Below are 12,925 nucleotides of genomic sequence, written 5' to 3'. Positions count from 1 at the left end.
CAATGTCATTTTAAAGCTGTGGATTCGAGACAGCTTGTGAGACTTTCAAAAAGTGTGTGTGTAGGAGACCGGCTGAAAGCTTAAGATATTGGCAAAATGTGTACGGATTAGGAAAAGGGACCTAGGGCTGTTTAAGTGTGTGAATCGAATTGAGTTTTGGAATCGGTAATTGAGATAATGTACGCTGTCTTGCGTCTGAGTGCCCGGTGAAACAGACAGGCTCCGGGAGGGTTTTTAAGAGTGTATGTGAGGCCGTGTTGCTCTGCCTTGGGACTCTTGGACAGGAAGTATGTGTGGTGAAAAACACAGGATTCACCCTCATTCAACTGACGAGGGAAATAAAATACTCCAAACCACAGAGAGAGGGGGAGAAAGGGAAACAGAGAGGGGGTGGAACATTCAGAGTCAGGACTCAAACTCGCTGACCCTCTTACAATGACATCAAAAAAACAAGCACAACATGTAAAAACAAACAATGTGGCTTAGTGAGGTAGCAGGTAAATAGATGCTATGAAGTTACAAACTATACCAGTATCAACCTAAGGATGCACCACTCTCGCACACCCACACTCGCTTTTCTTCCCTTGTGCATACTTACTTGCATGGACTTGAAGGCAACAGCCTTGGCAGTACAGCAGAGGGGAAGTGCCATCTTCCTGCAGCAGTGGGTTAGTGGGAGTTGGGGGGCAGTTCTGCTCCCGGAAAGAAAAGCAGATCTCTGGGACCAAGGGCTTGGTCCTTCTCAGGCCTCTGCAGGGATGTGTAGGGCCCTCTATTGGAGGAGATGAGGATTTGAAGGTGTCTTTAGGTATGATAGGTGTATTGTCCTCTGCTTTGTCTTCAGCCTAAAAAAACAAAACAAAAAAAGAATATGGTGATGTCCTATTAAGAAGTTCTTATGAAGAACATGGAAAAGTGGGTAATAAAATATTACTCCTCCCTCATAATGAAAGTTGTCGTTCTGGATGGTATTTTTGCCCTGGGTAAAATTACAGGAGGTGCTTCTGTAATAAGACTATGATACGATGCAAGAAAACCATGAGACGTTCATCTCTAGCAGCTCAGTAGTATTATTTTAAATACTAGTATTATTCAGCGGCAATTATTTAGCTTTAATTTAATTATACATAAACATTTACAAACTACTTAAATGCCTCTTTTTGAGGCTATGCTTTCAATATGAAAGGGCCTGGTGTCTATAGTGTTAATTACAGTGCCTATAGAAAGTCATGATACCCTTTTGAAATAGTCACTTTTCTTGTTTTACAGCCTGAAACAATAACAAATGAAAAATTATTGTTTCCAGCGGGATTTACACATTTTGCCTTACAACATTTCAGTGAATTTTTCTTTTTTCAAAATTTCTGAAAATGAGAAAAGCAGTGTTAGAAAAGTGACGAGTCCCTTTAGAATAACCAGCCTAAGGTATAACCAATCACCATCCAGATTACACACCAAGTTAATTTGCCTGACATCAACTGTGGTGGCTTTGATTACTTCAGAATAAAATCGGCTGTTCCTTGAGGATTCCACTCCTAGTAGTGCATGGTAACACAAATAATTCACCATGGTTGGAAAGATGCTTTCAAAAGATCTCTGGGATAAAGTTGTGGATAGACACAAGTTAGGAGAAGGATATAAAAAGATTTCAAAGGTTTTATCTATCCCCGTGAGTAACATTCAGAGTATTGTCCAGAAGTGGAGGGCATACGGCACCACCCAGAACTTGCCTAGATCGGGCCGCCCCTCCAAACTGGATGACCAAGCCAGGAAAAGATTGATCAGGGACGCTACAAAGAGGCCCATGGTGACCTTGAAGTCTTAATGGCAGAGGTTGGTCGATCTGTGCATGTGACAATAATTTCACAAGTTCGACATGTATGGCAGGGTGGCAAGAAAGAAGCCTCTTCTCGTTTACAGTATGCCGAAAAACATATTGAAGATTCTGATGCCATGTGGCAAAAGATTATATGGTCAGATGAGACTAAAATCTAACTTTTTGAGCTGAACTGCGTTATGTTTGGCAGAAACCAAACACAGCACACCACCCAAAACATACCATACCTACAATGAGTGCATGTAGGTGGCAGCATTATGTTGTGGGCTTGATTCTCTTCAGCAGGGACTGGGCAATTGGTCAGGATTAAAGGGAAAATCGATGCTGCCAAGTAAACCTGTGCCTCTGATAGACACTTGAAAATGGGCAGGTGGTTCACCTTCCAGCATGACAACGACCCAAAACACACCACCATAAAACTGAACTGGAACAGTTCTGCAAGGAAGAATGGGGAAATATTTCCCATTCTAGGTGCACAAAGCTGGTGGAGACAAATCCAAACAGACTGATGGCTGTAATTAAAGCAAAGGGTGCCTCCATAAAGTATTAAATCTGGGAACTCATCACTTTTACAAAACTGCTATTCTAGTTTTTTCATTTTTATCAATTTTCAGAAATTTTAAGAAATTCACTGGATTGTTGTAATGAAAAATGTGTAAATTACGCTGGAAAAATATATTTTCTAATTTATTATTATTTCAGGCTGTAAAACAAAAAAAGGGCATCATGACTTTCTATAGGCAATTAAAAGGTAGACCAACAAAGATAGAATCACCACCACAGCCCATTTGATTTACTTGTAGGGTATAGTAGTATGATCTGTCAGGGTATTTTTTTGTCACACTGTGCACACTACAGTCCAATCATAAAAACTATTTATTATTATTATAAGTTATCCGGACTAGACTTAAATGAAGGAAAGACCTTCAGGTAAAGTGAAAGTTTTACTAGGTTGGGGGGTGAAGAACAGCCAGTGCCAAAAGCCCCTTCCACACAGCCTGTTTGTTGCGGGGCTGTTGTTGTTTGTAGTTTGGGTCGGCTTCTAGTGGTTGATTAACGGAGCAGATCCACACACGCACGCACGCACGCCAATGCGCCTCTTTTGCTTTCCGAATGCTGGCTGCTGGCTGGGAAATCACAACTGGGGCGGCATTATGCCACCTTTGTTTGGTACCGTGTGAAATAAACAAAGCCGGCGTTGTGGCGTACCTTCAATGAGGTGCTGTTTTGAAATTTATGTGTTAAAGGGACTATATAATGGGCACGGATAGGGATTAAAATCACTGAACAGCGCAGACAAAATAGAAAACATGCCACCTCACTGGGAGAAATAAATCCTGTGAGGCTTGAGGAACAAAAGCAAGGAGGCCTATTGTATTTATGCTTGAGTCTGCATTACATATAGTCACTAATGAAACTGTAATGCATCAAATTACAGAGGTTATACATGTTTGATGAACTCTGCTTTACCTGATAATAGGGCACGAAGAGTGTGCACACAGCACAGTATGGCTGCATGGTGGCTGCGTGAGCATTATACTCCCTCTCTGCTGTGAAGCAGCTCTTCCTGCACTGCCACAGGTAGATGAGGGGCTTTGCCCATGCCTCCATTTCCTGCTCCTCCTCCTCCTCCTCCTCTGCCAGGCTTGCTTCAGGGGGCTCTAAGTAGAGACAAAACAAAACTTTAGAATCTTGCAACCACTTATCAATTCAACTGCTGCTTAATTTTTTTTTACATGGCCCAGATGATGATTCATGCAATACCGAGCACATACTGTATCTTGTCAGGTAGTTTGCTAAATAATTCTGTTTTGAATCTGAAACAACTGTGTCCTGAATATCAAAAACATAGTATGTATCGTTCTCCCAACTGAGCAGTAATCATAGGATTCAGATCTAATTCATCCGCACAGTGGGGACAATTTCCTCCAGTGACTTGAAAAACATTTTCACTGAATAGAAGCCTTTTTGTTTATAAAAAAAATTCCACAAATGATTAAGAGCTCTCACCATCATGAAATAACCTTCTGACAGCCATGGTCATTTCAAACTCTGTGATAAACAACTAAAATGAATGCATCCATTTTTCACAACAATGGAGATAATGCGAATGTGTGTATATGTGCATTAGTAGTCTCCCCCCATGTTGAAACCGTGAATACAAGTATCTAACACTAGGTCATTTTACTGTGGTAAACCCGAGAGTTAAATGTGTTTGGTTTATGTGTGCATTGACGTCAGACTAATCACTTGGGGGGGGGGTCATAAAATGTAAAAAAAATGAGGATGGGAAGAAGGGGCCGCAGAGTTGTTATAAAAAGCTACGCTGTGGGAGAACATAAACATGTTACCTGAAATTATTTACTATTTAAGTTTGTTGTCAATTAACGGTATTAAGACGAGAAAGTCAATTCTATTCCTCACAAGCTTATTTTATCAAAGAAAGCGTTTTTTAAGTATGCTTAAAATATATGTATAGCATCTGTATTCTGGTTCACTGCAATGCAACCACCAAAAGTCATAGGATCATAGTTTCTGGCCTGGTGCCACCCACAATGAAGCCAACCAACTACAACAGGAAATGTCCCTGGGTTTTTATTTAAATGAGCATGGGTCTTGGCTTACAGCATATGCCACTGTCTGAATGTTGGAGTGTTTTTCCAGGCTAAACCTTCACAATACCTTTTAACAAACTGTGTGAAGCGTGTGCGTGCGTGCATGCGTGCGTGCGTGCGTGCGTGCGTGCGTGCGTGCGTGAGCTCTCACCATCATCACTGGCAGCCTGTTGTTTCACAGCTGTGGGTACAGCCCTTGCTGTAGGTTTCCTGAGTGGGTGGCGCCAGCTCTTAGTGGTCCTCTTTACTGACAGGGCAGGGTACTGGTGTGAACAGGCATAATGAAAAGGCATCTAAATTTATTTAAAACTTGAGCACAACACTGACTCTGTATGATAGTGTAAAAGAGCACTCACGGCACAAACCTCCCCAGGTTCCAGGCCTGATTCATCACACTCGCAGTTACTCGTATCATTTTCCTCCTCTTCTTCTTCTTCTTCTTCTTCTTCTTCTTCCTCTTCTTCCTCCTCCTCCTCATCAGATGAGTCACTACTACTCTCTCCTTTAAAAGTACTTTGCTGCTCAGCCTCTTCGCCGTCAGATCCCACTTCTTCCATATCAGATACCCCATCCTGTTCTCCTCCCATCCCCAGAGGTGAAACAGCAGTATCTGACTGGAGACTCTCCTCTGCCTCCCTTTGTCTCCCCAGCTCCCTGCACAAGGAAAGGGCTTCAGACCCATCTGCTTCCCCTCTGTGGAGCTCATAATCTCCACAGAGCCCAAGGGGCTCGGCAGCACCAACGGAAACTAGCGAGGTGGGCTCGAGCTGGGCCCAGGTGAGAGGCCCACCTTCCTCATCCTGGTTCTCGGACTCTCGGTGGTCTTGTTCTGTGTCCTCCAGGTCTGTGACTTCTTTGCACTGAGGTTCAGTCCACATGGTGTAAGGAAGGGGGTCGTGGGTGAAGTCAGAGGGGAGTTCTGGGTGTAGACTCTGGATGAGTACTGCAGGACCCTGGGAAGTGAAGTTTTTCCAGATGCTGCTGGAGAAAGGTTTGGGCTCAATGTATGGGTTCTCGGAAGTACAATGCAAAGGGGAGTATGTAGTGTGGTGTTGGAGTTGTAATGCTGAGTGACTGCATAATGGAGGGGAAGGGGTTAGGGGATTATTATTTGAGGTACCAGTTAAAAGAGACCCACAACTGCCCAGGCTGAATGCACTGTCCCTTTCAGCAGGGTCCTTCAAGTTATCTTTACTTGCCAACTCTGCTAAGCTGTATTGCTGCTCTTTTTGAGGTGCAGTTCTCTGAACTGGCTGGTGAGGGAAAGCATCAGTCGGTCTCGTGGGAACATTTTCCAGCTTTGAATAATCCTTTTCTGCAGAAACATCTGGAATTATTAGTATTTCATGGACACCGCCACATGTTATTTTGTGCATAGAACTGGTAGTTAAATTAGTTAAATTTCCTCCTAAACCAGACACTGCCCCTTCGCATTTATATGGGGAATCAAATTGTCCCTTGTTGGCATGTTCTACAGTAAGAGGTTCTTTTGACATATTTAAGTCAGATTCTCTCTCTTCCTGTTTGGCTCCATGTGAGGACGGAGAGCCCGTTGGTGTCTCACGCTGGAGCACAGGTGCAACCTGGTGATTGCACAATATAGCTTTTGGGATGTTAGTTAGCCCGTCATCAGCCGGGGTGAGGGAGGGCATCTCCTGGATCAGTACTGGTGGCAAAGGGCAGATTCCAACCTTATCTACTGGCTCTGGAGTGAGTTGTGGCATATCCACTGCATTCCTCTGTAGCAGAGGAGGGAAAAGATTTTCCCCGGTGTTGTTTTTTTCCAAACTGCAATTGTGTCCTGAAGGGGTTATGGTGCTACATGATGTGTAACTACCCCCCTCTACTGGCTCAGTTTTGTGATCATAAAGTTCTTCTGTAATGGAGTGTGAATTGATGTGTTTTGTATCAACAACGGTGTCCATTTTCTCAGCTTTAGCATTGTTGTTACTGTAATTCTCAGTACCCGTGTCTATGCTACTGTCAGTGTTTGGTGTTAGGCTTAAAGTGTCTTCTCTGCATGAGGAACTAGATGTCTGAACTTCAAAGTCAGGGCTCCACAAGCTTATCCCAGTCCTAGCAGAAGTGCCTGTTATGTGGGACGATGAGCTCAGTTTGATGGCCTCCAGGGGAGGGACCCTGATAGAGCAGTCCTGAGAGGTTGAGAGGTCTTGTGGTTCAGGAGAGCAACACATTGGCTCATTAATTACCAGATGCATCTGGGTAGCCTCAGGCTGTTGTCTGGGTCCTTCAGGAGTCCTACTCGTGCCCTCTGGGCCTGAGAGGTGTTGAGGGTCAATATGAGTGACCGTCTCTGCCTTCAGGTCATTCTTCACTGGTGAGGCAGGGGAGGGAATGGGGCTGCAGCGAGAGTTATGGGATGGCTCTTTATTTGAAAATCCCAAACTATTACTCTCTACACGATTTACCTTGACCACACACATCTGTCTACAAGGACCTGTTGAGGATAAAAATGATGGATAAAATGTACCATTAAGGAAACAAGGACTGAAAAAATATTTAAATAAATCTCTCTAAAAAGTTAAAAAAAAAAAAAAAATTAAAAATAGGTACACAGCAAACTGTCTCAATCATGCACTCACTGTCGTCTCTTACCAGGAAGCTGAACAGAGTTCTGATTCTGGTTATGCTTTGATTCAGCTTCCTTTTTCTTCTCCTCCTCCTCCTCCTCCTCTTCCCTGCAGCTCGTCCCTGCCACAGATCTTCGCACCTTGGGCCCAGGCGGACAACACAGGCCTTTCCGCTTGCTGCTAGTCAATACTGAGCTGCTATCCATGCCAATAGGCTCCTTAGTGGTTCTGAGGCGCTTAGAGCGCATACGAGAGTGGGTGCAGCTGAGAGAGAGAGAGAGAGAGAGAGAGAGAGAGAGAAAGAGAAAGAGAAAGAGAAAGAGAAAGAGAAAGAGAAAGAGAGAGAGAGAGAGAGAGAGAAAAGGAAAGAGATGAACAGAACCAGCACCAGATTAACACCCCTGAAACAGACTACTCCTTAACAGTGTAGCATACATTGTCCAAGTATGAATATAGTACCGTTTATTAGAAGGTTTATGCTTGCGCCGCCTCTGCAACCAGCTCTGCAGCTCCGGTGTTGTACTGGGAGTGGCAAGTATGTGGTCAAGAGGTGCTGAATCTTTGCCCACCATCCAGTTAGTGTATCGGTCAGGTTGAAAACGTTTCACAAAAGGTTCCATGGATATCTTTACCATGTCCTTGCTACATGTGCACTAGAGGAAACACAGGGAAGGACGACACTTTTAAGACCGCATTTTAATCTATTCTGTTGTGATTAGTACTGTATGACCATGCTTTTTTTACCATGAAGTTAAGAGAAAACTGAGAAATGTGTTTGTTAGACTTTCCAATGACAATAAGTGGCACACAGTTTTAAGAAAGATTCTCAGCTGAATGTTACCTGCGTGGCTACTTTGCCATAGTCTATCCAGCGCAGAGTGGCAAAGTTAGTGGACTCTGCACAGTTGAAGCCATGATTGAAGCCAGCATGGTAGCCATAAGGAAAGGTGATCATGAACTCTCCAGCTTCCTGAGTAATCTGGCATTTTATGATAAGGAGGGTGAAAGACACAGGGGAGGAGATTGGTTTATAAGAGAAGATGAAAACGTAAGACGGAACTGTCCTTTTGTTTCTTTCCCATAAAAATAGCAAGTAAAAGTAAAAACAGAATCATTCAAAATATCCATTGCAGATTTGTGCAACCGGTCAAAACATGCACTGCTAATTTTAATGTCAAGAAATATGGTAAATAAAGGGAGTATAAACGGTGAGAAGAGAAGGACAGAGTAATTCTTCAAAAGGGGCTGAGAATCTACCTTATCAAAGGGAATGCCATACTTCTTCAGTATGGAAGGGGAGATTAGAGTCATCTTGTGACGGAGAAAAGCCTCACACCCCTTGAAGCTGTTAGGAAAAAAACCTGACAAAAAAGCGCACACACACGCATCATTAAAATAGAGTGTAAACCAGCTGAAAAAGGAACTAATAAAAAGATTGACTTAAAAGCTAAGCTTTACAGACTACAGTGATTTTTTTGTCTTCAGGGCTGTCACTAATGGTTATTATAAAAACAATGTTTAATTTACTGGATTATTATATTATAGTAATCCAGTAACAACAAAGTAATTTTGTTTATAAAAAATGTCCAAAAATATTACAAATATCCATCAGAAGTTACCATAACACAAATTTGCATATTTTGTCTGACAAGACAAGAGGAAAAGGGATTAAACTCAAAATGAACAGTCGTATTTATTAGACCCAAAAGGCTCATTTTAAATTATACTTTTTTTTAAGTTGTAAACATTATCACATGCGTTGCATTTTATTTAGTCTATTAATGTCTCACAGAATGGATTTCCCTGAAGTGATCTGAAACATAAGCATCTTTGTCCCTTTGTATCTATACTAATAGCAGTTTTTGCACGTTTGTAGCCAGAGCTCATTAGTATGCTGTATCTTTAGCTTTGCCGTCACCTCTAGTGCCCTCTCATTGCTCAGTTTATGTGCTGTACTTTGTTGTTTAATGCAAACCTGCTTCTGTATGCTGCAGTCGTAATATAACTATTTAATTACCTCTTCCGCCTCCATTTATATGGAGAATACAAAGAGAATATGAATTACTCTTTTACCTGTAGCCAGACGCTCCAGTCTCTTCCCATGCTCAGGGGGGATGGCATACCTGTTAGAGAGACATAGATATGGAGCAAAATCAGAATCATTTTTGACTCTGTATGTGAAATTCTGAACATGTTCTGTTCATTATGCCTACACTGTAGCACACAATGTAGGCATAATGAACACACCATAGCATACACTGACAGTTGCAGACAAGTTTTCAAGCGAAGCCTTTTACTATTTCAAGACTGCCATCAAGTGGTAGATAAATTAATACATTCAAGAAGGCGAATGGACATTTTCCAGTACCCCATCTATAAAAAACAAATCAAAATTTTAACACAGAGAGAAGTTGTTATCCCTTATCATAAATGGATATCAAAATTCACTGTAGAAATCCTCTAATGACCTGCTATTGGCTTTTCTTCAATAATACTAATGCATTGGTCTTTGCCTCTGTAACACTACTGTATTTAAAAATATGGAGCCTATTTTCCTCTCTGATTGCTGGATTTTTATTCTTATTCTGCATTTTTTTTGTCACACTGCTGACGCAATCTGAATTCAAACTATTCCCAAACTTCTTGGTGACAAACCTAGGGAACATAACTTCCCCAAGGTTTTACTAGGCATTCCATTTGACTTGCACTATCCGCCCGCAGGTCTGTGGCATTTCTATCATCATATCACCTGTCAGTTTTACAGAGCAGTGAGAGACAGGATGAGAGGGAGAGGCAACCTCAGGTGGAGGTGACATGGGGAGTGGGAGGGGGTATGGGACTGAGAAGAGGTGAGAGAGGTGCATCTTTAAGCTGCTCCCCTCCAGGGACGAGATGTCAAAATAGTAGCAAGATGAAAGAGTGCATGCCAGTGTGTGAGTGAGTGTGTGTTTGCTAGATGATAAGGGTATGCGTGTGTGTGGGTACTTGGATCATCAGGCTGCTCTTTGTCAGTGTGTGTGTGTGTGTGCATGTCTGTGGTTCTGTGTATATGTATGTCACTGTCTGGCTGCGACACTGATCCCTGTGGGGTTGCAGAGCTCACTGCTCTAATGAGCAGAACACCCTCCAGGGCAAGAAGGAGAGAGAAATAGAGCAAGCCATGCTGACAAAGAAATAAATCAAACTCCATTTTGATCTACCTGCATTCTTTACCTCTTCTTTTACTTTATTATTTTATCCTGAACCTCCTTAAAACCCAGTTACTCTTACTCTTCTATTAAAGAATGCAAGCGCTTTAACAATTAGACCCGAGCAATGTGTATTCTGTGACTGACTTAATCATGGTACCATGTACACTAGTCAGTACAGTATTTGCTACGACATTCAAACAAGATAGTTTGGCAACTTTAAAGTATGTAAATGTTGCATCTATACCGCGAAATCTGCCATCTGGGTATTTTAATTTTAACATCTCATCTTCACTGTTCTCAATCAAGATACTATGACTGTATTGCCTATTAAATGTTGCAAATGTTTTCTGAAATATATTTGTGTACCATTTAGCTGTAAAATGAGAACATTTGGTGTTTTCAACATGGTGGCCAGGACAAAACCTTTCTCATTTTACAGCTAGACAGTTCACTGAAATATGTTTCAGAAAACAATTGAGGTGAGAAAAAGTCAGTGCTGTATCAGAATGTTGATTCATATTTGATCAGCGCCGCCTAGTTTGACAGTTTGATAGGAGTTCACGGGACTCCTCGGCTCTCCTCTGGCTGTTTTTCTCCATGCACAGTGAAATCTTGGACATGACATCAGGAGCACTAGAAGCCAGAGGATCATGATTTTTTCTTTCCAATAATGTTTTTCATGTACTACTGTCATGATATAGTGACAGTTTGAGAAGATATGACAAAAAAATACTCTCTACTGAATTTTCAAGAGTAACTTAACACTAAATCCACTTTTCTAATTTTGTAAATGTGTGCAGTCACTGCATACTTATTAAACTGATGATGTTCCCAGTCTATAATATAAATTGTAACAGCACTTATTTTAGTTTTCCAGAAAAAAACTAGTAATTCAGTCCTCTACAAACTTCAGACAATCAAGTGTGCATAGCATTGAGTTGTTTTAAAAACGGATGAAAAGATTAAGAGCATGAAACTGAGATTACTAAAAGAAGAAAGACTACCATTTCTAGTAAGTTCTTAGTGGTAATTAGTGTAATAAGTACATTTACAGAAACAATCTATATGCATATGGTGTAGGGTTGACTCATTAAGGTCATAATCTGATTTGAGATATCTTGTTTCTAGCGGCCTCTTTGGCAGTAAAATGTAATTGCAGGAGAGCCTGTTCTTTCAGAGCCCTCCATCTTGTAACGTTCATGGTCACTAATATAGCGGCCTATTTACATCTAGAGAGCGAATGTCACCACAGACACAATCAATCACCATTCTTTCTTGCACAATTTTTACACAACAGCGCTATTTATCCACGTTTTCACTTGGTTGTTTTTTAGAACTCAAAAGTCCGCCAAATGAACCCAGCAACAACTCATCATCTCGCTTCTCATTGGTTTCATTTCTCTCGTGTGCATCAGTATCACGGGCCGGGCAGGATCTCGTGCAATGAGCAATGTTCCGCACTGAGTGCAAAAATAAATTGCGATTAATTGCGTTATATTTTTGTCGTGTTTCTCTTTCTGTAATTAATTCATCGTAATTAACACGGAAATAACACGTTAAAGTCCTAGCCCTAGTTATATGTTGTTCGGTGGGTTGTTGGGAGGGATGGCGGGATTTTTTTATTTCTCTGTATTTTCACTTTAAAGCAGACACACTGTACAACTGTTATCCTTTTTCTTGTGTACTAATTTTGGGAAGAAATATTAAAAAAAACAGCATGGAGTGCATGCTACATGGAGGTAGGTTGGCTAACTTACTCATCGATAGCACCTGCTAACGTCGTTTAGCGTATGCCTAGCTTGAGGCGTGTGCCTGATATTGTAGCATGTGCGAGTGGGGAGGGGGGGGGGGTCTGTGGCATGTGCACGAACTGTGCCTGAGAGTCAGCTCTGTGCTGAGTGGACAGGATGATGCGGGCACTGTTGATTTTTGCAAAACAAACAGGCTCTACGTGCAGATTTGACTAAAAGTTTTCATAGTCGAATCTGATTCGTCACGTCATGCCTATAGTCGACTAATCGTCGAATCAGTTGGGGCTTTTTTGCTCATGAAAAACCTTCTCATCCTCAAGCAGACAGCGGCGGGTGCATGTGAGTCCAGCGCTGCGCCATCACGGGTGTCTGGGGATACTTATTAAAAGTATGTGTTGTAATAACATAAATGTGTTTTGTTTGTATGTTTCTTTGACAATAGCTGACGGTATATTTAGAACTGTGGTTTCACTTTCACTTTCACAGCCCTGTGTCTGACTGTCGGATTGAACGTCTATAATGAAAAACAGCAAATGGGCAAATATTCAAATTAAATGATATTGATGATTAAACAGTAGCAGACTGTTGTATTTCTGGAGCCCAGATAGAGTTAAAGCCCAGCCAAGATGCACTCTGATGGCGCCGGATCCTGGATAGTACAGCTTAATCTGCGAGGGTGAGGGAGTTATTCTTGCACACTAAGGAGATAGATTAAAAACACATGAGTTATTTTCACATTTTAAGCAAGAGTATTTATTAATAGGCTTATATTTACACCCACAGGCTATTTATCATGGTTTATTGGGAGAAACCAAGCACCTATATGTAAAATCAGACAGCCAGCACCCCCAGAGCCAGAATGGAATAATCCATTGTTTCATAACCACATTTTGCGCTGATTCGACTATGAGATTGGCAGTCGAATCAGGCTCCTCGGAGC

The 12,925-nt window shown here is 41.8% G+C and overlaps 1 protein-coding gene across 4 annotated transcripts in view; it reads right to left on the bottom strand.

The window, feature by feature from the left end:
• Window positions 1–12,925, bottom strand: part of kdm4c (lysine (K)-specific demethylase 4C) — a 30,726-nt gene that overhangs the window by 12,808 nt on the left and 4,993 nt on the right. For all 4 annotated transcript variants that reach the window (XM_083926099.1, XM_083926101.1, XM_083926100.1 and 1 more), the window contains exons 6-14: window positions 9,117–9,166; window positions 8,301–8,404; window positions 7,885–8,022; window positions 7,503–7,696; window positions 7,069–7,307; window positions 4,809–6,910; window positions 4,604–4,715; window positions 3,308–3,498; window positions 599–845 (exon numbers count right to left, since the gene is read on the bottom strand). In XM_083926099.1, the coding sequence (XP_083782225.1) occupies window positions 599–845; window positions 3,308–3,498; window positions 4,604–4,715; window positions 4,809–6,910; window positions 7,069–7,307; window positions 7,503–7,696; window positions 7,885–8,022; window positions 8,301–8,404; window positions 9,117–9,166 (3,377 nt within the window). The remainder of the gene's footprint in view (window positions 1–598; window positions 846–3,307; window positions 3,499–4,603; window positions 4,716–4,808; window positions 6,911–7,068; window positions 7,308–7,502; window positions 7,697–7,884; window positions 8,023–8,300; window positions 8,405–9,116; window positions 9,167–12,925) is intronic.

The sequence above is a fragment of the Echiichthys vipera genome (genome assembly GCF_963691815.1).
Source record: "Echiichthys vipera genome assembly, chromosome: 2".
In the NCBI taxonomy this organism is placed as follows: domain Eukaryota; kingdom Metazoa; phylum Chordata; class Actinopteri; order Perciformes; family Trachinidae; genus Echiichthys; species Echiichthys vipera.
This window is presented reverse-complemented; position numbering and strand designations above follow the sequence as displayed.